General features: G+C 47.5%; 2 protein-coding genes across 3 annotated transcripts in view; both read right to left on the reverse strand.

Annotated features, from left to right (window-relative positions):
- CCDC6 (coiled-coil domain containing 6) overlaps positions 1–10,140 on the reverse strand; it is a 48,739-nt gene extending 38,599 nt beyond the window's left edge. The window contains exon 1 of the mRNA XM_075717741.1: positions 9,826–10,140. Within this exon, the coding sequence (XP_075573856.1) occupies positions 9,826–10,140 (315 nt within the window). The remainder of the gene's footprint in view (positions 1–9,825) is intronic.
- Positions 10,141–22,553: 12,413 nt separating this feature from the next.
- The window catches only part of ANK3 (ankyrin 3), a 204,911-nt gene continuing 201,915 nt past the window's right edge, over positions 22,554–25,549 (reverse strand). The window contains exons 45-47 of one of the 2 annotated variants that reach the window (XM_075717237.1): positions 24,561–24,644; positions 24,377–24,436; positions 22,554–22,622 (exon numbers count right to left, since the gene is read on the reverse strand). In XM_075717237.1, coding sequence (XP_075573352.1) covers positions 22,554–22,622; positions 24,377–24,436; positions 24,561–24,644 — 213 coding nt within the window. The remainder of the gene's footprint in view (positions 22,623–24,376; positions 24,437–24,560; positions 24,645–25,549) is intronic. The other variant, XM_075717238.1, reaches the window with a different exon arrangement.

Raw genomic sequence — 25,549 nt, forward strand, 5'->3', positions numbered from 1 at the left:
CATTGTGGGAATTATTTATGTATATGGTAGGAATTTGAAAAATTATTAGCATCAACAACAATAAAGGAACTAAAAAGGCCTTAGCTTTACAGTAATGAGCAAACATCACATTTTTAGGCAGTTTAAAGAATTAAAACTTCTGAGAAAACTTTACAGATATCTGAAACCCTGCTAGGCCGTTTCGATCTACAGCACAGCTGAAGAGATACTCATCTACCTCACTAAGCCTACCCCAAACTGAAAAACAGATTGTGTGTAATATTACTGCACAGAAGATGAAATTTCAAAGTCAAATTCAGAGTTGAGGGGGGAAGAAAAGGCCTTATCCTAAGAGTTTCTCCATCAATTTGAGTATTAGTCAATGAGCTGAGGGAATATCCTCTTTTCCAGGAACAAAACTGCTTGCAGTAGAAGACATGAAGGGATAGAGGACTCTCAGGAGCTTGAAGGACTGTCCCTATAGGCAACAATTAGCCTACGTCTGTATTTTAACTGGAAGTTGAAAAAAAAAAAAACCTACAAACACAAGTGTCAGGATTAAAAATTGCTTCAATGTTTCTGTAAACATTTTGCTTTAGCTTTCATCAAGCAGTCCCTGCACCCCATAGAGAGAGATGTGAAACCTGCACACCTGTAATTTGTGCTTTGGAGTTTCCTACTTAAGACACTTGCCTTTTTACTGTGGAACAGTTCACCTCAAATGTCTTGCCTTCATTTCTACTTCATTCTCTCATCCCACGCATTGAAATGGGACAATAATGGTCCACCTAACTAAAACTAAGACACCTCTTCAGTCAGACAGAAGGACTTGGCTGAAGAAGCATTACTTGAGATGTTCCCTTCTGGACGTCCCCAGGCTGCTGCACTGGAAGCAAGGTGTCACAGGAATGTTTTCTGTTATGGATCCACAGGAACTTGCTTTGTATTTTATTTTTTGCCTCTCTTCTAGAATTTGTCTTTGTCTTTTTTCCATTCATTCTGTTTAGATCCCAAATCCTGTGCATAATTCAATTTGTACATTTTCTCCCTATTATCCTCCTCCTTCCGCTTTTTTTTTTTTCCCCCCTGTAAGAGAAAGACAGAAAGGATTCACCTCTTGCTCTGCTGCTAAATTCAGCAACTTCCTCCTACCGCCCAGCCCGAAAAAGAGCAGTAAAGCAACTGTTTTTCTCACTGCTTTTACCAGGCTATGCTGAAATACATCAGGTGTCTACTGCTGACAATTTTCACCCCTTTGGAGGAGCACTGTCTTGTTTCTTCATTCCAATGGCATTTCAAGCTCTGCTTGTGAGAAACCGGCACTCCATACTTCTGCAGCACCCCGCAGATCCAGCTGCCTGACCAGCCTCGTCTGCAGCCGCCACGGAGTCAGCATTCCAAGCGCTTTCTGTTCTTCCAGTCGCCACCCCGAAATCCCACCCAAGCACACCTGATGAGGTGCAGCGTGGAAACAAACACTTTCATTGGAAATCTCTAGCAAATGCGTAACCTTGCTCACCACAGCTGTGTGCCACACACCAGTATTATTTCTTCATTTACTACAAGGAGCTTTAGCACTGACAGCCTATAGATGAAGATACACCCCGTGTATACCAACACTTAAAACTAAGGACTTTGAAAACAACAACTTCACTATTAAGTGAAGTCAGTATCAGCAGTAGGAGGAAACAAGCAATGAGGCCAAGTAAATGAAATGAACAAGTGCAAGAAAACCACAGACCATGCACCTACTCTGGGAGGGGGAAAAAAAAAAACTAAAAAAAAAAAAAAAACCAAAACAACCCAAACCACTTTCCTTCATCCTTTGAAATCAGCAATAAAATTCAAACTCCACTGCAGTCAAAACCACAACTAAAATGAAGTACAGAACTTCCAGGATTTAAAAATTATTCCAAAGTCTTGTCTGTACTAGCCTTCCAATACTGGGATTAGCCACAGCGCTAAAACTTCTAAAAATACTTAACGTTTTACTTTACCATCTAAATCAGCAGTTGTGAACGATGCAAAACTCTCGGGAATACTCATTTGGGTGAGTACCCTGTACTGTACTAGTGAAAAAAAAAATCATGAAAAAATTCTAGCAGATATACAGCAGTAGCACACTTAACATTTTTTTCTTTAGTCAAAGCAAGCCTGACAGGTGTACAACGCAGGAAAAAAAAAACAAAACAACTCTCACCTCCAAAACGTTTTAAAGTCACTGGAGATACACTAAGAAACAATGGCCATTAGTCTCAGTAAATGTTCAAACCCAACTTTAAACAGCGTTCTTAATAAAAGCTGACTATAAACCTGTTCTGACAAACAATTCAAGATACAACCTCGATAAGAAAGTTCACTTAAGAGAAAAGCAAAATTACTTTCTATGCAGAACAGCAAGCCCACAGAAACACCAAGAACTCTGCATTATTAAAAATTCCCAAATGTACTCTAAAATCCCAGTTCTTATTTCACTTCCATCCCCAAGCAATTCAGAGCAATAAACCAGTATTCCTACTGACCGAAGACATTCCACCATTATTAAACACAGGAACGTCAATAAAGTAACGGATAAAGAAAGTAGAGCTGTTGTGTAATATTTAAAGGCAAGCAAGACATAGATGATTATCAGATTTTGGTATCAACCTAATGGAAATGCTGGAAACAAATTAATTTACTGTATAAAGGACAGAAACATTAAAAGGGTCATTCAGCGTGGTTTTATAGAGAACAAGTTGTGGCAGAGAAGCATAGATTCATCTTTCAGCCAAGGACTATTCGTAATAAAGATAACTGCAAAGGTGTAGGATGTGTATACGGCACCCATACGACTTTTTTATGTAGTAATACGTGCCATACATTATTTAAAAATGGTTATAAAGTAATCAAAACATACAGCAGGATTTCCAAAGTGGCTTACTGACCTCAAAAAGACTTGTCAGTGGGAAATTGCATTAGAAATTTCACACCACCATGCACTAAGCATGATGTTGTTCAAAATATTCACCGTGCATTATTATTCAGTAAGTCAGTTCTGATAAACTCTGGGAGACCGAGATTAGCAAGACTCTAAAAAATAATAATAGAGAACAAGACACCTTCATGGTTTGTTTCATTTGAAGCAAACTGAGTTGTACTAAAGCTGCGCTTCTGGAAAAAGGACCAACCCCACAAACCAAAGGTTTCTCTCAGAGAACAGACATGGAGAGAAGGAACAAACAACTCCGTGACAGCTTCACACACGAAGCTGCAACACAGAGGTCCAACAGACAGACAGCTCACCTTCACTTGTATACCTCACCCGCACATAGCATTGGTGGAATTGATACAGGGGGGGAACTTAAGGACTTGGTACCTCTTTGTAAAGCAAAACAGAGGGGTTACAGAAGAGAGCCTCAAAAAATCCCAGAAAAAGGGAAAATACCCTTCCTGAGACTATGGCTCCACAATTACTAGCACCAAATCAAGTGCTACTGGACAACCCAGCAGTACAAATCAGACCTGGAAGAGGCACGGGTGTGCTACTGCAAGCTCATGGAAGACAACTGATGATACTGGATGGGGGGAAAAAAAAAAAAAAGCAAAACCTGTCAGTTCCAAATTAAGCTATCAGAAATATTTGTGCAGATTTGAAGGAGGAAAGTGTGTTTAGACTAGATCAGTGCATCATATACCCACAGCATTTTTGATCCAGCACAGTAGATTTCCAGCATCTCAGAGCCTGAGAGCTTAGTTCAGTTTGTCGAAGTAAACCAGAAGATGCCTGCCACAGCCTGTATCTTCACAAGGAGAAAGCCGAGGATCCAGAAGACTCATTAACCTAGCCAAAAGGCACAGCAGGAGCCAAAGGCTCAGCCTTGACGAAGCTGAGGGGAAGAACCAGAGGCAGGACACCAGAGCCTTTCCAAGCACAATGGTTCTTCACCTCCTGAGTCTTCAAATTACAGCTGGATGCCCTTCCCAAAGACACATTTCAAGGTAAGTTACGAGATTCGGTGCAGGAACAACTCAGAAAAACAGGAAGGTGTGACCCAAATCAAAGCAGATGATTTAGTAACCCTCTGAAGTCCCAAACTCCCTGAAAGTACAAGCACCTGTGTACAAGTGTTCTCCTTTATCAACTATATGAATCAAGTTCCACACAGGACAGAAACATACCCATTTTCCTCTGGGCTTTTTTTTTGTGTTTGTTTTTTAACCAGCATTGAAGGCGGCCTACAACACAGACAAATGGTAATAATATGCTGTTACCACTGCATCAACAATGTTTTTCCCCGAGAACTCAATACGCTAGTGGCTGTGTGTAACTACCAAATGGAAGCAGACGATACTATACTTTTTCTACTACGAGTTCGCCATCTGCGCAGCAAGTAGCATTGCTTCTACCACGTTAACCCAAGGGCCAAAACTGTTAACAGTAAAGTGCTTTACTAAGCTTCCTTTTTCCTTTACAGGCATTTTGTAGAAGCTCAACAGAAACTTCTTGAGAATCTGAGGCAAATGTGAAATTCAAATACAAGACACTCATTTCCTACACGCCTGCTCTTCCTGAAAAATTTTGGATTGAGTTTCATTGCGCACAAATTTGCTAATCTTAGCAACAATGTTGTCTTTACTCAAAAAAGCAGGTAAGCAAAGCATTTCTAAAATAAGTTATTTTTGAGGTAGACTTGTAGTTTAGTCTGGCTACTAGTTACAAACGACGCAGCTGGATACAAAAGCCCCAAGCAGGTTTCTTACACCTGCAGAAGACATCACAAAACAGCAAGTCAGCCTTTTCCACACAAGCAAGACCTACTTTAAAATAAAGAGTAAATAACAGACTTACAGATACCTCTTAAAATATTAATCTCTTTGCTTTCTTAGTTTGCTTTTTACCTTTAACTGCTACTAATTGATTTCTTTCATTCATCTCCCCGCCCTTAAGTGAGCACCTTTTAAAGGTTCATATTTCAATTGAGTTTAAAGGTTCATATTTCAAATACAGACATATTCTGTATTGAAACAGGTGTTCTGCTTTGAAATTTGGTGCAAACTCCAGGCAAGAGAAAAGCTGTTAAAAAGCATTTTTTTCAGGGGGTTTTCAACAATACAGCACACCCATTCACTTCCCCAAACTATCTCTCCAGGCTGACATTTTCCACGAAGACCCACAACAGAGGATCTCATGCATACACACACACACAAATCCCACCACACGCTTCCTTGAGAACAAAATGCTAAGATCATATTTATTTCCAGCATCTAAACCTGGTTGTTTATTGAGAAAACTGTAACAAGTCTACGATACCACACCGGGTTTTTCCGATCTGCAAGTCCCAGAAAGCCTGTTTGTTTTCAGGAGATGGCTGTTATCAAAAGCAACAAATTTCTTCAGGATTTGTGAGTAGGAGCGAGGAAACAGGAGCCGAGTAAGGCTTTTTCTTCCACTGTTTCTCCCAACTGATGGGAGGCTGTTCACATTCCTCTGCAGAAACACAGAGGAGACTGAGAAGCCGCAAGATGCAACTGCTAGCGCCGGGGGAATAAAAAAAACGGCAAGCTGAGAGCCAAGGTGCGGAGGCACAGGTTTAGCTACAGAAACAAGGGTAGCAGAGGTCTCGCAGCAAAATACTGCCACTTGCAACCCGCAGCGGCATGCAGCAGCCCCATGTCCCAGCGCCCCTCGCCAGCAAGCGCTGAAGCACTCGCTGCCAAACAGAGAGAACTCACGGCAAGCCCACAAGAAACAGCATCCAGGTGTTAACTGATGCCATTAGCGTTTTGGGTCAGACTGTCTCATCTGAACCGATGATCCTGTTGGGGATCCACACAGCACTACAAATCGGCATTTCTAGGGTAATTCCCTTCTCTACAAAGCAAACTGCAGGGGGGGAAAAAAAAAAACAAACAACTGAGAAGCTCTTCTTGTAAAATCTATGTTACAAAACATTAAAACTGCTACATCAAGCACTCTGGAGCAGGAACATTTTTAAATTAAGGCTTCTCAAATACACTATATTCAGCTCAGTTAAAAAAATAAACAACAGAATAAGGCTTGTTATACTTTAATTTTCTCACACTACAGAAGATGCCTGACTACAGCAGGCCAATTTACACGGGTTAAATTACTGAATCTACCATCCAAGAGTAAGCATGTATGTACCTGTAGCAATCAGGGACTAAAACTCTTTTTTGTTATTAAAAGCACTCTGTTTGTATAAGGCCTGTCAGTTCAAAACAATAACAAATAAAACCCCAATGCTTCAGTATCAGTTAAAGGTTGCATGGCTTTCACCAGAACAGGATGACTTTGTTACATCAAACACTGAAAAGTGGAAAAAAGAAGTTAGAAATCCAAGTTCTACCAACTGCAAAAGAAACTTCCTGACCAAGACATACCTACACCCGGCTGAAGTATTTCAGCTTTTGTCACACACAACAATTCAATCTTTTGCACAAGCGGTCACCCCACCACCACCACCCAGTTTTGAAGGTACTCTTATTTAATGAGAGAAGTTGTGCTGTCCCAGGCTTAGTCTATTAAATATGACATCTCCTTGGCAGATCTTTTTCACCAAAAAATTAAGGAAGTTCACACCGGAAATTCACCTCTGGTAATGCAGCACTATAACCAAAACTCACTACTCCACATCGCAAATGCACAGCGTCTCAGATCTTCAGGCACGTGATTTTTCCCAACCTAGGCACCATCCGTTTCATTTCCTAAAAAGGATCTTGCAGGAACATACCATGAGATCACACAATTAAAGATTGCTAAATACATATAAATGAACTCTCTGCAAATGGGTCAAATGATCTTTGCTATTGCTTCTTAATACTTGATCTGAAACTTCGCATCTTGTAATGTAATGCTCTTGCGCTGCTAGATAACACTTCCAATTTACCCCGCTTTCTCCCCGCTTTGCTCCCTCCCTCACAGTTTGTTACCAATAATAGCAGGTGAGATAAAGTTATCACGTATATTTACTTAATTTCAGAGCCTTGCACAGGAGCAACAGCATAATTTCATTTGCATTTCAGGCTACTGGAAGGAGTAGAGTTTGCACATCTTTTTGGACATACACTTAGTCCAAGCTAGTTTTACCAATTTCAGTATTAAAGCAGCATCTACTTTTACATGTTTTAGATGAGAGTTCATATGAAGTTAGTAAGCATAAAAGCCTGCCAAGTCAACCCCTTTTCTCAGTCAGTTTTCCAAGTGCAACTACTCAATGTAGGTCTCCTGTGCTTAAGTTATGCTTACTTTCAACCCTACGACACAAGAGTTAACTACAAAATAGAACTAACAGGATCCTATGCGGCAAGCTATTTAAATAATTTCCAAACTGTATACATCCACGCTGACATCAATAATACTACACACAAACACAGAAAGAAAGAAGAAGTTGTCATATTAACACTTACACCAGCACGGACACAGAAGGAAGGAGGAAGACGACTGCTTTCTACCTGGTAAACCTTAAAGGGAAAATATTCAAAACCATTAAAGGCAACGTCAGGAGCTAAAGAAAGTGAAGAGTCTCTGTGGCACTCACACGACACAGCTCAAAGCACAGGACAGCAAAGGCTCGCAGATGAAGAGCCGCGTGGTTCCAGGAGTCACGCTCACCTACAGCACACAGGTTTAGTCATTTCACCTGCTATTTTGGCTACTTCATTTGCGCTTCACAGCTCATCCTCAACACGTGATAAAAATCAAAGCCGATTCGTGACATTACAATGTCTACAACAGGAAACCGGTATGCAGCGCCCGTCTGCCAGCACAGCAACACCACGAGGAGCTTGAGCTGGCTGGTGGAGGAGTAAATTGACAACAGTTTAGAATCACAATGGAGAAAATCAGAAAACTTCCTATTTAATTACAGCTACATGCAAATGGCACACATTTCAATGTTCCACCAAAGTTCATCTCCAGTCACTTGTATACTAGAGCAACACGACAAAGCATTTTGACTGCAAATGTGTTTACATTACAGACTATGTAAACCACAGCACAAAGTCTTGGTGGCCTGAAAAAAAGTTATGTTTTGCATTCGTTATTTGCCGCTTGCTGAATTAGAAGCGGTTTACTCTGCCGTGCACACAGTTTAGCATACCAGAGTGTCTGGTTTTCCAGACAGCCTACAGGTTGCTGTAAAAGTCTAACACCTTTTCTCTTTTTACCCAAGATGTCAAAAACATACAGACCGAGTTTTAGATTTAAGAAAAATACCTCCTTTTTGTAAATTAAAATCTGATTAAAATGTAAGGTAATCAGTCCCTAGAGACAGCAGCAAAAGAACTTATAATTCACACAAACGTTTTTTCAAGTTGTTTACAAACAATACACCTACCTGGGGTTCAGAAAGACGCTGTGCCTTTCTAACAGGCAAAGAGAAAATGTCTGACTGACAAGATGTCTTAGCCCCTTTCAACATTAGAAGGCACTCTGCTGCTACCTAAATAAGACACATTCTCTTCTCGTAAAGTATTAACAAAGCACACGTTTCCCCGACTAGCACTATATTTGTCATCCTTGAATAAATTACTTCTGTATTGTATTTCATGCACTCTTCCGGCCCACATCCTGCTAGACACTGAATGCTTACTACCGGGAACAGATGAGAGGTTTGCCTAGACGAGCTCCATCTCCTTGCTAGATATATCGACAACAAAAAAAACTGGTTATCAATAGAATAGCCATTACGCTTGTAATAAAGCAACCCCTGTGAAAAATCAGATGAGAAGGAGCACACGCAGGTGGGCTCGGCCTCTCTCAGGGCATCTCTGTCTGCACTGACAAGGACATACAGGACAGCGTACACAAGTATCACGGTTACCTTTAATCGGTCTTTAACACGTTACCTACTTTGTTTGCATGCAGGCCACGATTATTACAACGCCCGAACGATCGCTCTAACCCCTGCATTAGCAAAAAAAGCCCTCACCTAAACTCCTAAACTCCCAACTCACAGAGGAGAAAACAATGTCATGTTTATTGTATTTTCATAGGTAGTTTGTTGAGGATTGATGCCTAACAGCATGATATAAAATGATGATAAATTCCAAGTTATCCTCTCAGCACTCATAAAGCAGCAGCTGAGCTCTTCCCAGGACAGAGTGGCGCGTGTTCCTCGCGCTGGTTTTAAGGGGTTTATTTTAAATGAGTTTTTAAACGTCCTCTTGGAATACCACCGCTAACGAAACAGCACAAATAAATCAAACACTTCTCCGTGACTAAGGCGCTCTCCTGCAACTCGCCCTCTCTGCACAGCGGCTGAGGAGGTGACGGCTGAAGACGTAATCCTTAATCTCCGCAGATTACTTACACTCGGCGAAAATCTCTACTTTTGAGAAACTTCAGGGAACACCCAGCATCGCCCTTCCCCTGCGCGGCCCTCGCCGCTCCTCGGCTCGACACCCCGCCGAGCCGCCCCGGCCCGGCCCGTGCCGCGGCCCCCCGCAGCGCCGGCCGCAGGGGCAGGGGCAGGGGCGGCGGGGCCGCCTCCCCGCGCAGCGCCGGCCCGCCCGGCTCCGGGGCGGCGGGGGAGCCAGCGCGGCCCCCCGCCCGCTGCCGCAGGGACCCCGCTCCCCGCTCCGGGCCCAGCGGCGGCGCGAAGGGCGCGGGGTGACCCCAGCTGCCCGCCCCGGGCAGGGCCGCGCTGACAGCCGGGCCCGCAGCTCCGCTCGCCTCCGCCGCCCGCCCCCCGGGGGCAGCGGGGCGGGAAGGCCGCGGCCGCGCTGAGGGGAGGGCGGCGGCGGCGGCCGGGCCCGCCCTGCGCGGACACCCCCGCGGCGGGGCACCCCCCACGCCACCCCCCGGCCGCCCGCCGCCGGGCCCGGCGCGGCGCCGCCCGCACTCACGATGGTGACGCTGGCCTTGCGCAGGTCGCGGTTCTCCTCCTGCAGCGCCTTGCACTTGAGCTTGTAGGTCTCCAGCTCGATCTTCAGCACCTTGTTCTCCTGCTGCAGCGAGGCCAGGCGGTTCGTCAGCTCCTCCAGCCGGAACGGCGAGATCACGATCCCGCCCGCCTTACCCCCCGAGCCGCCGCCGCCGCCCGCCGCCCCCGAGCCGGGCCCCGCCGCCGGGCCGCCCGCCGTCAGCGGCCCCGCCGGGCCGCCACCCCCGCCGCTGCCGCCGGCGCCGTCCGTGTCGCTCTCGCTGGCGCTGTCCGCCATCGCCGCCGCCGCTCCCGCCCGCCGCCGCCGCCGCCGCCGCCACCGCCAGGCGAGCAGGGGGCGGGGCCCGCCGCGCGCCGGCGCCGCGGCCTCCCCGCGCGCCAAGAGGGGCCGCCCGCGCGCGCCCCCCGCCCACAGCGCCGCCTGCCGGCCCGCCCCGCCGCCGCCGCCGCCGCCGCCGCCGCCAGCGGGGCTCCGCGGCGGGCTGCGGGTCGGCGGCCACCGGCGGCGGCTTTTTTGGGCTGCGGCGCCGCTGCCAACGGGCCCGCTGGCCCGGCTGCGGCGTGGAAGGCTTCCTTTAGACGTGAAATCACCCGCGGCGAGCAGCTGGCACGCAAGCCCGGGATTTTTTACCTCAGTGTGTGGCAAAACCCGCTCGGCGCTCAGACCGGCCGCCCACCTCGGAAACGGGGCTCACCCGGCCGCGCCCGGCTCTCCAGAACCCCGGGGCCCCGCGGGGTCATGGGCACGCAGTTCCAACAACCCAAAACCTTCCCCTTCTTGTTTTATTTTTTAAGAATAAATCTCTAATTTCTTCTCGCTGAGGCCAGGCGAGCATGGTGGCGGCCGCAGCCCCCCAGGCCCTCTCCCCTGTGCGGCGCAGGGACGAAGGGATGCGTTAATTCAGGCCTCCCCGCTCCTCTAAAACCGATTTAAATTGAGACGCATTAATGCCTGTCCCTCACTTCCGATAACGTATTTTCCGATTGCTACGTGCATTAGTTTCCTTTTTTAATTGTTTCTGTGCGGAGCAGCTGGATGAAGGCACGAGTTGTAGTGAGATACTACGGTGTGTACGCACCGTTCATCATACAGCATAACATGGCCCGTATTGCTTGTGGAGAAATTAGTCACCAAGACTGTGTAATTGGTTTCTCAATTATTTATGAAGGGGTCTTTTAACAACAGTAATTTTTCCGTTAATGGCAAGTAAGGATTTCATTATCTCTAACTGCACTACCTTTTTGTCCCGTGCCACAGTAAATTTCAAATTTTACCCTTTTTAATGGCTGTAATGTATGAAGGAATTCCATCTCTGTAAAGTAATTATTCTTCCTGCCTGCCTGGGAATGTAAGTGCAGGTCATTTTATTTTTGGTCTCTTAATCACAAGAAAAGCAGTAAAAGGGCCTGTCCGTCTGTCTGACCTGGCCTGTCACGCTGGCATGCAAACAGAGCTCAAAATGGCGGCGGGGGGGGTGGGGTGCGGAATGGGGGTCTCGGCCCCGCCAGCTTGCATCGGCTCACGGCTTTTAAGGCTGGAAAAGGTCCTGCACCGCCCGCCCAGCCCTGCGGAAAGCGAGCCGTACTCCTGCATCCCCTTACCCCTACTGCGCCCGGTGTTGCCATTAAAATGTAATAAGGCCATCAGCACCAGCGACCCCGGCAGCTGCAGCCCCCCGGCTGGATTTCCCATGCCTGGGCTTCGTTACGGCAGGACTTCTCCCAAAGCATAACAGCAGCGGCATCAAGGGGTGCTGCTATAGATGCACAGGTCTCCACCGACCGGCTGGATGCCGTCCATGACGTCTTGTGAGAGCTTTTCGGTGCTGTCCTAAAAAGCCCCCGCGCCCCGGGTGGCCGCCGGCTCCTCTGCCCCAGGGCTGCAGCCACTCTGCCAGCACAGGCTTCGGGATAAAAAGCCCGAGGAATTAAAATAGGATTTGACAAATAACGAGCACTGTTTTGGACAGGTCGTTACAATTCAACAGCATTTTAAATCGCTCTGCTGGTTATTTGGGAAGCCGGCTGGGCGCAGCCGGGTCGCGAGGAAGCGTTACTTCACGTATGCGCTCGGCAGCGCTGGCGATGGCTAGCAAGCCGGTTTGCTCTGTCGCCTCTGTCCGCAGGCACGCGTGCTCCTCAAAGCACGCTCATTTCTTAACGAGCAGGTTTGCGCTTAATGTTCTTTCTTCATCCGGCCGCCCAGCTTTGATCAGCCAGTTATTTCCATTGCTTTCAGTGGCACTGCTCGCGCTCGAGTGTCTTGTTGAATCAAGGCCTAAATATTTTGAAAACTTGCATCAGCAAAACGCGCGTCTGCTCTGGGCTAATCTCACCCAGCAAGCCCCACAGCGTGCTTAACCTTAAGCCACTCTTCAGACCTATCAATGCTAATCTTAAGCGTTTTGCTGATTTGGAGCGCTATAATTTTCCAGAGGATGTGGCCGCTGCTCCTTTGGACACCAAAACTGCCTGGAAAGGGAGCGGGAGGTGCAGGCGACATCCTCAGCCCAGCAGCCGGGAGGGGTGGGCTGAGGCAGGGGCTGCGTCCCCGGGATCGTCCCGGCAGCTGCTGGCGCTGCCCTCGGCCGCCGAAGGCTTCTTGGGCAGGCTGGAGGTACTGCGGGCACGGAGAGCGGGCATCTCGAGGCGAGAGGGGAGCGCTCCCTCGGCCGCCTCGCCGTCCCTCTCTGATGCTGGGGTTGCATCAGAGGTCTCGCTCCCAGCCAGCACGCCGGCTTTCATAACAATAAATTATAACTTGGCACTTGTGTAGCACTCTGCAGTTCAAAGCCGCGCTGAAACATTATCTAATTAATTCGCCCAATAGCCCTGGGAGGCAAGAAGGGGAGGTGGCGAGCTGAGGTACTTGCCCAATGACAAGCACTGAGTCAGTGGGGGAGTGGGAGGAAAACTCAAGGGCCCTTGATGTTTAGATCTGAGACGGCCTCCTGCCTGGCATAACAGCATTGCAGTCATTTAAAAAATAGCACCCGTATATTTAATTACAACTACAGCCAGCTACTCCAAATGAATACATTAGGCAGGGAGAGAAAATTTGATCCTAATTAGCACCCCCAAAAAAATAAATCACGCGCTTTGCACATCTGTAAGATGTTAACCAAACCAATTAAAAAGTACAAATATGCGGTATAAGCAGTATTAGCAAACCCCCCTTTTAAAGGCTTACAGAGGCTGCCCCGCAGGGCGGCTTCGCCCGGCTGCAAGGCTGCCCGGGGCCCTGTGCCCCTCCGCAGCTGGGGGTTCCCAAGCCGCCGCGACCAGCCTGTCACCACCACAGCGCCTGCAGGACGAGCTCCACGCCCTCCTCGCCCCAAAATTCTTTTACTATACAAAAAAATAACCGCAAAACTGTAAGAGGGCAAGGGGAGGTGTTGGTCCAAACAAAGAATCTCAAAATGTCACCGGCACTGTAATAATAGCAGAGCAGATACGTCAAGAAGCAGCAATAAAAAAGCAGGAATTTATTCACAGAAACTATCATTACAGGAGGTAATGGGCAATTAGAAACAGTATTTCATAAACTCACATCAACAGTAGAAATATTTGTATAAAATCCATTTCTAGGTGTGAGGGGTTAGAAGAGGTATGTTCAGAGATTTAATGTAATCCTTAATACAATTCCAGAGGTCCATTAATCAGCTGGAAGACCTTCTATAACAATACAATTTTATTAAAATATTCAGTAGCTATAGACTGAAGAGAAAAAGACCAACTGAAGCTAATTAACCCCAGGAAAAATGCTGTACAGTACTCAGAGTACCCCACTAAAATAGAAGGGGGAAAAAAAATGAAGAAAAGACAAAGTCACATTAAAATGCAATTAATGGAAAATATTGCTAGGAAAATAAACTGAAGCGGCATTAAAAAAAATTGTGACCTGTATACAAGGGAATATTCAGAGGGGAAAATTGAGTGCATATGTGGAGATTTTACCATTGCAGAAGGATTGTTGGAGGGGAGAAACCTCAATTTGAAAGATATTTGTATGAGCAGAAAAAAACCCCAATTTGCTAATATCACAGATTAAAGTGTCTGTTGATGCAGGATAAAACATGTTTTCTAACAAGCAATTCAGATGAAAGCAATGCCGTGCTGCTTTGCTTTTCTGACCAACAATTATTTAACCAGAAACCTGTACTAGAAAAGCAGTCTCTCTGCAGGATTGAGGATCTCGCTACAAAATTTTGTTGCGCAGTAGCATCCCAGCAGCTAACGCATCTTCAGCTCTGGGGCTTTGCTTTTGTATCCTTGTTTTCCCAGGGAATTATTTTCAGAGTTCGTACTAGGTTGGTTCTGTTGGCCTGGCCATGCCGTAACGATATCCAGCCTCTGGAAGCTTTCCAAGGAAGTTGGTGAACGGGATCGCTGTGCGTTGCTCTTTTACAGCCCAAATGGCTCTCAATAATTGAACATTAGCGTGATGGGAAAAGTACCAATAAAACTTTTATTATAAATCTTCGCCTTCCTCCAGGATTTAGGATCAAATAAATAAAGCCATGCACACTTAGCATACTGTTTTTAACATCAGCAGTTATGAAAAATGTGGCACGTACATAGACTTTTCTCGAGCAGCTCATTTTTTTGTCCTTCACTAACCTTTTTCTCTCCCAGTAATGGACTATTTTTTATGTCAAGCACTTTGGCGCAGGCTGGGTATAATTTTCCCCTCTCCCCACTCCCTACCCGAGGGTCTGCGTCTCCATCAGAAAACTGCTGTGCTTTCAATGAAGTAAGAATATTTTCCTCCTCCCTATCGCCACGTTTTCCCTCCCTCGCTCGCTGTGGGGTTAGAGGGGAGCTGAGCCGGCAGATCTTCTTCCTCCAGCCCCGGTTCGGTGGGCTCTGCCCCAAAACCGGAGGACCTGTTTGCATACACCCCCTCCTGCCGCCCCTTGCCAATCCCAGCGCACGACCCCAGGGCCAAGGACGCAATGGGTCGGCGGTGGCGTTTTCACACGTCACGCACGTAGCTAGCACGCAAACCGAGCCCCTTGCCCATTCCCTGCCCAGGATCCCCGCACCGGCCTCAGCCAGGCCTCCCCGAGCCCTCCGGCTTGCACCCCCGTCCTGGGGAGAGGGCTGGAGGGGCAGGAGAGCTGCCCCGATGCCCTCATTGCTGCTCCGATGCCCTCATTGCTGCCCCAAAGCCCTCACTGCTTCCCCAATGCCCTCGTTGCTGCCCCAATGCCCTTGTTGCTGCCCCAAAGCCCTCATTGCTGCCCCGATGCCCTCGTTGCTGCCCCAAAGCCCTCATTGCTGCTCCAAAGCCCTCGTTGCTGCCCCGATGCCCTCATTGCTGCCCCAAAGCCCTCGTTGCTGCCCCGATGCCCTCGTTGCTGCCCCAAAGCCCTCATTGCTGCTCCAAAGCCCTCGTTGCTGCCCCGATGCCCTCGTTGCTGCCCCAAAGCCCTCGTTGCTGCTCCGATGACCTCGTTGCTGCCCCAAAGCCCTCATTGCTGCCCCGATGCCCTCGTTGCTGCCCCGATGCCCTCACTGCTGCCCCGATGCCCTCGTTGCTGCCCCGATGCCCTCGTTGCTGCCCCGATGCCCTCGTTGCTGCCCCGATGCCCTCACTGCTGCCCCGATGCCCTCGTTGCTGCCCCTGCAGAGCCCTCCCACTGTGTGGGGCCTCGTGCAGCTCCGCAGCACCGGCTTTCCTCCTGGCCATGCTGCTCATGCCGAGTTTGCCATTGCTGCATAGCTTACATGATAGAAATTGCCACTGATGGATTTCTTCAGTGAGTTTCATCAAATTTTGTTGACCTGATGGAGCCCAACGAAGCCCCAGTTACAAACTCCTTCCATCGGGGGCACGGAGAGGTTTGCGGGGGCGCGTGCCCCGCACGCCAGGCTGCAGCAGCCCCCGGTAGAGCACGCCCCGATTTCCTGCACAGGGCGCGCTGCAGACAACGCCCGGGTTAAACAACCCCCCAGGAAATTAGCGTTAATTAGCAGGGTGCTGCAATCCTGCAAGCGACTGCCATTTATCCCACGAATGTCAGCTCTGCACTACGGGAGCTCTTAGAATTTCTGACATTAAAACTATTACCGGCCGCAAATAAAATGTAATTGATATTCTTTCAGAAAGGGAAAAAGTATGGCAGGATCCTCTGCAGCATTATGATTAGGTAGTGCTAAAACAAATATCAAAGGATGAAAAGAACACCGTCTTTAGCAATCGAGTTTATTTTAACAGATGCAGTGAAGTCCCACGACTTACAATTTTGCCTCCAAGGGGAATGTTCTCACTGGAGAAAACATGAAAAAAAGACAAAAGTGCACATGAGAGGTAGAACCCTCACTCACCCCGGGGCTTGTCTGCGCTGTTTGCTAGTACTGGCAAGATTTCTGTTTTCCTTCTCAAATGACCGTTTATGCTTCAACCTTGTTTTTCCCAAATATCCTGAGCTACTGTTGGAATCAATACACTCAGTGCAAAACAAACCGACACCCAGAAAATTCTGTTTGTGCAACATTTTATGTGAAATTGTAAACCCTGCGAATTTTGCTACCGAGTTCCCGTTCCAGCCTTGGCCATCCCCGTTGCATCAAAGCTTCACGGGAGGCAGCAAGCGGCGGCACGGCCGGCCTGCGCGGCGGGAGCTGGAGGGCCAGGACCTGCCAGCACCTTTGGTGCTGGCCCCGATGGCCCCAGAGGCGCCTCTGCCCTGGCCGCAGCCTGCTCGGGTGCTGAGCGCTACCCAGGGCTCGGCCTCGCTGCAAAAGAGAGGAGCTGCTCGGGAGCCCCCGGGTGGGCCAGCAGCTGCTCACGGCTGCTGCCACGGTCAAGACCGACACCCCGAGCTTGAAGGCGCCGCATAAATCGGCGCCGGCGGCAGGAGACCCGTCGAGACTCCCCTGCGCGCCTCTGCCACCTGCACAGGCAGCCCCGCTTCTCCGTCTGCGTACAGGGAGCTTCTGCCTGCCAGCACAACCGCTCCGGCTACAATCACAGCGTTCTTCCTCCTCGGGGTCAGGCACTGACAGGGGACCAGGCAGAGGGGGGCGAGTCAAACGAAACGCTGCCTGTTGGCCGCTCTTGCAGAGAGGCGAAGTGAAGCTCTTCTGCCGCGCTGCTCCTGCCTTCCTGCTGGTGGTCAGCACAGCCTTTGCTTCCAACAGTAAAATCGTCATATAATATCAGATATGTACATCCACACACCCCTTACTACAAACATCGGTTTTCATTCAGCTGCTCTGGGTACTCGTGAGCGGGAGGGGGGCATCCGATGGCGAGGTCTGCAGGAGCGCGGTCGCTGCTGCTGGGCTGTGACCTGCCGTAAGGTGTGTTTGCTCTCCAGCGGCCCAAGTGGCATTTGCCCTCCAGACTCTGGCGTAAGGACCTGCACCATCAGCACTGTACCAGCGGCATCCTGACCTAGGTAAAACCTGCATTGCCACACAGACTGGCTGCTAAAACGATAAAACCCCCTCCATTTACTGCCACTGCTTCAAAAGCTGGCCACCCCAGTAAGTGGGAAACACGAACAAACCGACCTGCCTCGCTCCCCTGAGGCCAAGCGCTTCTCACCGCAGTCAGGAGAGCTTCGCTGCCTACAAAACTTTGTTTTGGCCACATGTCCTGGTTTCAGCTGGGATAGAGTTAATTTTCTTCCTATTAAAATATATATATATATAGTGGTTCATCACCTTTAATATTCAGGAAGTGCATGCAATATACAGGAGACACGCACTTTATTTACATCACCTGCAGTGGGCTGGTTATTGGTCTGACTGGCAGGCGCTGGGAAGAAAACTGCTTCCAGTAGCGTTTCTCCTGGTTCTTGATGGGGGCGAAAGAAATTAAAGGAGCTCCAGAGTTACCGCGTGTTGGAGAAGAGGCTGCGCGTACCCCGGTTGCGCAGGTCCTTCCCCCACGCCCGAGGAGGTCTCCTACATCCCGGGGAGGTGGCTTTTGTGAGGAGGTGGCTTTTGTGAGGATGTTTGTCCTCCTGTTCCCCCCAGCTGAGGAGAGCCTGCCAAGTGATGGCCCGTCACACCGGGAAGAGGAGGAAGTGGGTCAGGCAAAAGAAAGTGAGAGAAAAAGAAGCAAAAAGCCAGGGGAAGTTAACGGCTGGCCTTGCGAAGCCGCACGTCTATAGGGTACGAGAACACTGCCACACAGACGTTATCCAAGAGTTTTAACACAATTTATTTTATGCTTAAATAATCAACTAGATCATCCAGTGTTTGTTGTTTTCATACATATGTAATTAGAGCTATTATCAATGAATGCTGTTTCCATATGAATATAATCAACAAATTAAAGTATTTCACCAAAACCCAAATAAAAATGCCCTTTAAAACACAGCAGCCTTAACAACCTAATATTACACTGCTAGGATGATTACAGATGATTGGCTTACCGAAAGATTCTACATCTTATAGCCAGTACACAATACAGTAATAATTTTACAGCGTGCTGCCAGTCTATTAGCTAATAATTTCTCTTCAGTTCATTTAAAAATATCCCAAACTTGTGCTCCTTAGAGCACCAACCCACTTCTAAAGCTGCAAGCATTACCCCCGTTATAAAGCGAGAACAGATAGCACCCCCCTCCCCATAATGCAACTACTGTATATGTTATGGGTTTTAGGTCATTTCATTGAAAAATTGGCAACAGCAACAAATATTAGATGAAGGGCTTTGTGTTTACAGATAAAATCTTATTTTTCATGTTGCGGTATAGTGTTTGCAAAACTGGAAAAGATTTAATCAAAATAAGGTGAAACACATGCATCAAAATATTAGTACTCTGAAGAAAAATTTTCACAGAACTACAGAATTCCTCATTTTGGGAATCATTTAAATTTGCAGCAGATTTTAAAGATTTTTTTAAAATCAAGCTAGCGTTTTTGCATATACAAACATTATAATTGCTAATATACAAGAATCTGTGAAGATACACCCAGAATATCCCTGTAGGTGCAGCCATTTGAGACACCTAGCCTGCTCAACGCATTTGCAATATTCTGTTTGTGATCGAAAAGGCAGTGCCTTATCAACATTTATTCTATTTTGTTAGAATTTATACAGTGTTATTTATTTACAGCAAAACTATTGATGTTTAAAAAAGAAACAAATAGTGTTTTATACCCTGACAGTTTGGGTCCAAGAAAAATAAGGCGAGCTGTTGTGGATTTTAGTAATTTTAGTGTCTTTCCATGGTTTAACCATTTCATCTTCGCACATCCTCTCTGGCCACAGGAATTCATTTCTTTTGAGATGACATCAAACTGCTTGAAAGAAGCTGTTAACAGCATGGCATCTTGTATATACACTGCATTGGTAGCTGCGCACCCTCCAGTCCTGTGAATGAACGTGAATTTCCATGCTCTGTAAATTGGCTCATGCTAAATTAATTTTTTTGTTTGGTTTTTTTTTTTGTTTGTTTGTTTTTGCATAAAAACCATGCGGTTAATGTGTGGAAGCAGCAAACACACGCACACTTTTATAGGTGAATGTTTAATTCCTGTTGATTTTTCTTCCGTGAGCGTCCCTCTAGAATACTGGCAGTAAAAGCACACAGTCCTATGGAAAGAAAAGATAGCACAAATCATTTCAGAATACCTCATTAGAATCATTCTTGTGCCTTTCCCTGACTAAACAGAAAAGTTCTAATTGGCATTACGGAATTCTGCAGTAGGATAAATCACACACTTTCTAGGTAGGTAATGACATTGGTTGAGCTCCCAGCACGCAGGGAAAATGCAGCTGCAGATGTCCACGTTGCTCATGAACCGACTGACATATACGTTTGCAAGATGCTGCATTTCATCACCCCAGACAAAGTACCAGCTCGTCAGATCCGATGATGTCACGGAATAGGTACTCTCTATAGCAGAAGAAACAGCATCATCGCCAGAACGAGAACGCTGCTGCTTTCACAGCACGTTTTTGCTTATTGTTCGCAAGCATCCCCACAGCGGTGGAAAACCTGCACTCCTTGCACATCCACCTCTGTCAGTCGCTCGGGGAACGTGACCGGGATAGCCAGGAATGCAGAGTCCAGCCTTTAGGAGGCTTGGCAAAGGACAAAGCGAGGAAGAGGAGCAGCCCCATCCATCTCCCGCTTGGCTCGCGTGAGTGGCACCAAGGAGACAGGGGGTCCAGCTCCTGCTCTCTCGCCCATCCAAAGCCAGTCATGCAGCCATGCACGTACGGACAGCGAGTTTGTTACATCTGTTGTACAACAGCAATGTTTTGCAGCAAGGAGGCAGCAGGAGGCAGAAATACAAACACACCGGCAAATGGGAGCTGGAAGACCTGCGGGCTCCCTGGCACCTTGCTTGCGCAGCGCCTGCGGGATTCAGGCTGGCATGGACATGCCTGTTTACAGGTCACAGGTCCGCACCCATTCCCCAGGAGTGCTCACGCTCTCCTTCTATGCTAAAACAATCTGTCCTTGCCCACATCTACAGTTGTCGTAAATCTATCCTGCTGCTAAAAGCCACTTAGTCCCATTGCAGCAGTCACACTGGCTCGCGCAGCCCTGCCCTGCAGAATTGCATGCAAAAGTTCTTGGCTTTTCTTTTCAACCTGTACTTCACAACAGGTTTATTTGTAATGGTGCCATTTTTACAGCAAAATCTAGCTCACATTGTGATATTTTTTTCAAACATTCAAAGGAAAAGCAACACCTCTGCCTCTCAAACAGGGTTTTTTTGTCTTTTGTGATCAAGAAACAAGCTGGTTTTCTATCAGAATTCCCTGTCTGTGCAAATACATACACTTCCGCATTCAAATAAAATGTATTCAATAGACTCTTGACTGGGCTTACAATTACTTAATGCACATTTGGTCATGCTTATCATATCAAAGTTCAGACCACAGAGATTCATCTTATGGGACAAAGTTCCCCCCTGAGCAAAAGTTTATTATCTAAGGAAGACTCTCCGAGTTCCTCAGGGGCTCTAGCACAGAGATGTTGCCCACTGGAAATCACAGGAGAAATGCATCGGGAGTCATGGGAGCAAATCTGCTTCTGAGGAGCTCAGACTCTGGCTTTCTGAAGGTCAGAATATGTTTCATGCATTAGGCAAGGACTGCCTTATTAATGCCATTTTATTTTAAAATGAAATGCTTCTCCCTTATCCCCAATGTGTGTTGCATCACGCTTGTATGCTGGCAGGCTCTTCATCTGCACTGCTTACATCTTGCCTTCAGTGCCTTCAAAGTCACAAATTTCCACTGGTTTCCCCCTGCAGATTGACAGTAGAGAAGCACGGGAGCCAACCTGGGACACAGTTTCATACAAGCAGCGCCGTCCCTTTGGCTTGCTTTCCTCCCGTATCCTTGAGCTCCATGGAGGAGAAAGGCGTGTCAAAAGAATCACCTCCCTTTTCAAAACATTAAATATTTTACGAGTATGTTGAGCGGCAAGCCACATGAAGCAGTATTATTCTATTAGCACGCGTAGGAGGGCTCTCAATAAAAGCAGGAATTCAGCGGTCGTGCTAGGTGGACGCAGTAGGTGCTTACCAGATGCTGAAAGCACGCCAGTCGCCTCGCAGAGCTCGCTCCTTAGGGCTCAATCCCGTAAAGCCCTCGGCTAGACCCCACGCGCCGAGTGCCGCTGGCCTCAAAGGCCACTACTCACACACACAGGGAGCCCGTACGGCCGGGTGGCTTGAGGGGCTACCGTACATGGCAGCAGTCGGAGGGGATTAGTGACTCAGGAGAGACTCTGCTTCTGTCCTTTACCTCCACGTCACTATCCGGTATGTTCTCCAGGTCCTGTTTATCCTGTTCTTAAATCCTACAGTTAATCCTATACCAGATGTATAGGAAGAGGATAACACAGACTCACACTTCATAAACTCTTCCTCTGCCCAATTCCTAAAACCCACCAAAGCTAAGAAAAGTTCTGAGTAGAAAAAAAGACATGAATGTGGTAAACATACGCACTGGAAGCCACGACTGACTGACCAGCGCCGACAGACACAGACTGGCTCCTCCCGTATTTACAGGCACATTTGCTGTGTGACTACAGCTACGTGATCGAGCCAGAGCACCCTCTGGCTTCACGGTGCTCCGGCACGCTGTTACAGAGTCACTGCAAGGCTGTCTTAGTCTGTGCATTTGGTTTTAGTTTGGGAAGCCCTTATACTGTCAGCTGCCGTTTTGTTACAATCGTTAAGGCTGGATCAATAAAATTCACAAGAAACAGTTGGTAAGGAGTATTTGCTGGCAAATATTGAGACACTTCAGTGGCTCTTACAAGGACTTTGACTTGCATAACTGCCCTCAGATCACATGCCCGACGGTGGAAGAAGCCTTTCACTCCCAGCAGATTTACTTGTGTGCAGCTCCTTCGCTATTCGTGCTTAAGCTGGCTTTTAGGAGTAGAAAGTGCCGTGGATTACAGACACTGCACTTTGTAAAACTCCCAGAAATCTTACGCATGCCTCAGTATTGCTTTGCGCTTTGTGTTCTAAGAAGTAAAGCTCAGTTTCTGTGCGTGAACTCAAGGTCATTTTCTGCTTACACGATCAAGGGCCATCTATTGAGCTTTGCAGCTTGAAAGCAATGTCAAGGTAGCAGAAGGCAAGCCATTGCACAGCCCAGGTGCTAGCCCCCCTGCTGCGCAGCGCTGTGCTGGCAAAAGGCTTTAGCAACGGAAGAAAATTGATCACACTGACCGTTCCGTGGTCGGCTTTCGGCTTTCATGAGTAACTTTTCTTCTCCACGTGTCTGACTTCTTTCTTTGTCTTAACCTTATAAGCTTCTCCCTGCTTTAAAGGGAAAGTATAAACATTAACATAGTCTGCGGAGAGTGCTTGTAATTATAAACCTGCTTCCAAAACAGGCTCCTCATTTTGCTGTAACAGGATAAGTAAAAAGCAGTTAAATCACATTAACACTTCATGTCAAAGATACACACAATCTACTTAACCACTCTGCTGAGCTGCAAAAGCACAGGCCTGAAATATCATCTTCGAGTAGAAAACACGGGTCTACCGTTCCAGCAGAAGCCCTGGGTTGCAGCGCCCGGCTGGCAGCCCTGGGCAGAGCCCCTGCCATCAACTGCAGCGGGATTCAGCGCCACCGTCAAGAAAAATCACTTTTCCCAGCCGGCCTCCCGGTCAGCCGGGATCGGTGGACATTTCCAACAGCATAGGCCACAGCTGCTGTTACGATGTTTCACAACGTCTGTGCTTTAAGTGAGTAGGTTAGTAATGGAATAAAGGGAGGAGGAAGAAAGCCAGCAAAAACCACCACCACCGAAGCAGCGCAGCAGTAAAACCAATGACAGTGACAAGCAGTGCAGGTTTCAGTGTCTTTAAAAAAGCAAAGCCCAAAATAAAGTTCATCTTTGCTCATTAAAGTAGCTCAATAATCATCTAAAAATAAATACTCCAGTAATCACAAGCCTCATTCACATCAGAGAAAGGCATCTGTTTATGCGTGGTTATCGGCAGAATTCACCCCTCGGGTGATCTGCATTGATGTATTTGTAACTATTTGTAGTTCCCAACTAATCTAATCTGGTGCAGCAAATTGAAAATGTTTCCCCTTTGCTGGGCAGGATTTATTTTTTTCCTGATAAAGGACTACAAAAGAGGGGATGGAAATACGTTTGTTTCAACTCCTCTATTTCTGTGTTGTCTCCCTGCTTTTTTTTTTTTTTTTTTTTCTTTTTTTTTATTACCGGCAGATAAAGAGCATTTGTTATCTTTGTTTCTGAATCTGTTTTCACTCAGACAAAAATTCCATTAACCCCAATGACAACTTTACTGGAGCACAGACCACCAAGGGCCATGCGCTGGGGAACAAGGCACGAGCTCCCCCGAAGCTATTTGTCTCCAGGGGTGCTGCCCGTTCCCCCGAGGCCTCCTCGAGGCACAGCCTGCCTGCCCTTCCCGCTGCCCTCCCTTCTTTTTGGGGGTGCTGAAGCTGGGCACAGCCCGGCCCTGCAGAAGGGCTTCCGATTTTAATTGCCAGGGACAAAATCCCGTCTTGGTGCTTGCTGGAACAGCGTACCATTGCTTGGGTACGTTCACGTTCCCCTGAACCCTGCAAACCCTCCGTCACCAGCACAGGGGTATTACGTAGGCGAGCGAGAGGCCGGTGGGCACCAGACCGCGGCTCAGCCCTTTGGGCTGCTGAAAAAGCCACAGGCTACGCCTACGGGTGTACGGCACACGTTCTGCAAGGGCTTAGCCAAACCCGCAGACATGGCTCGTCGTGGTGCCACAAGCCAGGCCGCAAACCTATGGTTTGAGCCTGCTGCCTGTTATACAGAAACAGAGGTTAACGCTTCTGCGCCGACAGAGTTCGGCCGGGCCCCCTTGACACGGGCCCTGCCCGCGGCCAGCACAGAGGCTCCTGCCCCGTTACCCGCGCGCAGCTTGTCAATAACCGAAGCACCACACTTGGCCAAGGCTTCTTGTTAAATGCAAACCTCCAGCCCTTTAGCAGCGCTTTCTAGCAGTCAACACAACCCTCCGCGTCTACTGTTATTTCCTGGCAGTCCCCGTTCCATTACCATTTCACCAACTTTCCTCTCGTGGGGGATAACAATGCGCCTTACTACCTTCCGGGTGATCTGTGGGAAGCAATACATGAAAAGTATCGATTTTTTTTTTTCCCTAGATTCTAAAGGGAGAAAATATGTTAAAAGAAGTTACTTGAATGCAAAGACTCAGAGCAGTGATGTAATTCATGATTACTTTTCTCGTGATGACGTTGCCTTCTTCGTCGGTAAACTGTTCCTCTGTTACAGATTCACCAGGAATGTTTTTTGCTTCCTCACCCTAAAGAACGTGTTATAAGATTAGCAATATAGCCTGTATTCTACCAAACCCACACACATTTCCACACCACTCCAAGCAACAAGCACATGCTAGCTTCAACTTTACGTAACAGTTTGCTTTATGTCACACAAACAGCAGGAAAGCCTTGCTCATTTAGCATGCCGATACCTGTGCATTTATTCTACAGAATGTGTCCTTAAAGCCTGTAGTGAGCTTCTAGCACATTGCTTTTATTAACTAATTCATGACATGAAGCTCTCTGGGCAACAAATCATCTTGCGGTCAGTCTGAGTCCTACGAGATGGAGGCACAAGTTCATGACGATATCATCTCTCATCAGACAGCCATTAGCTTTTCACAGCTTCTCAGTGCCCAGCACACACAGAAACACGGTCTAACACCAAAATAAGGTGTGGGGAATTTGGGATTTAAAAAGATAGCTCTGCCTATGGCTTACTAAACACAAGAGCTTAAACACATGCATAAAAGACAAGACTTCTCAGCATTTACAAAATGGAGAAAGGTACCTTCCGTGACACTTCTCCTGGCGCGGTAGCGCCTGCCAACGCGCCGAGGAGCCTCGGCAGCCTGGTGCACGACTTACTGAGATCGGCAGCACTCCAGCCATCGCTTCTTGCAGTACCAGCAATTTATAGGACCAGCATAAATAAACGTAAAAGCAGTTTCCTGACTGCTATGTAGTGACTTAATACCACTACAAGAATTATTGTTAAATTATAAATAAATGACCTTACTTTAGAGTCTAAGGCTCGCTGGCAGTCACGAACTTACGTTCCAGAAGAACTCTGACCAATTTTACCTCACAAAGTCATGTTTCCAAACTTGGGTGTTGAAGCAAGCACTGCATTTGATGCTTCAAAAATACCCATCGTCTGTGCTTATTT

The sequence above is a fragment of the Pelecanus crispus genome, chromosome 10 (assembly GCF_030463565.1).
Source record: "Pelecanus crispus isolate bPelCri1 chromosome 10, bPelCri1.pri, whole genome shotgun sequence".
Lineage (NCBI taxonomy): Eukaryota > Metazoa > Chordata > Aves > Pelecaniformes > Pelecanidae > Pelecanus > Pelecanus crispus.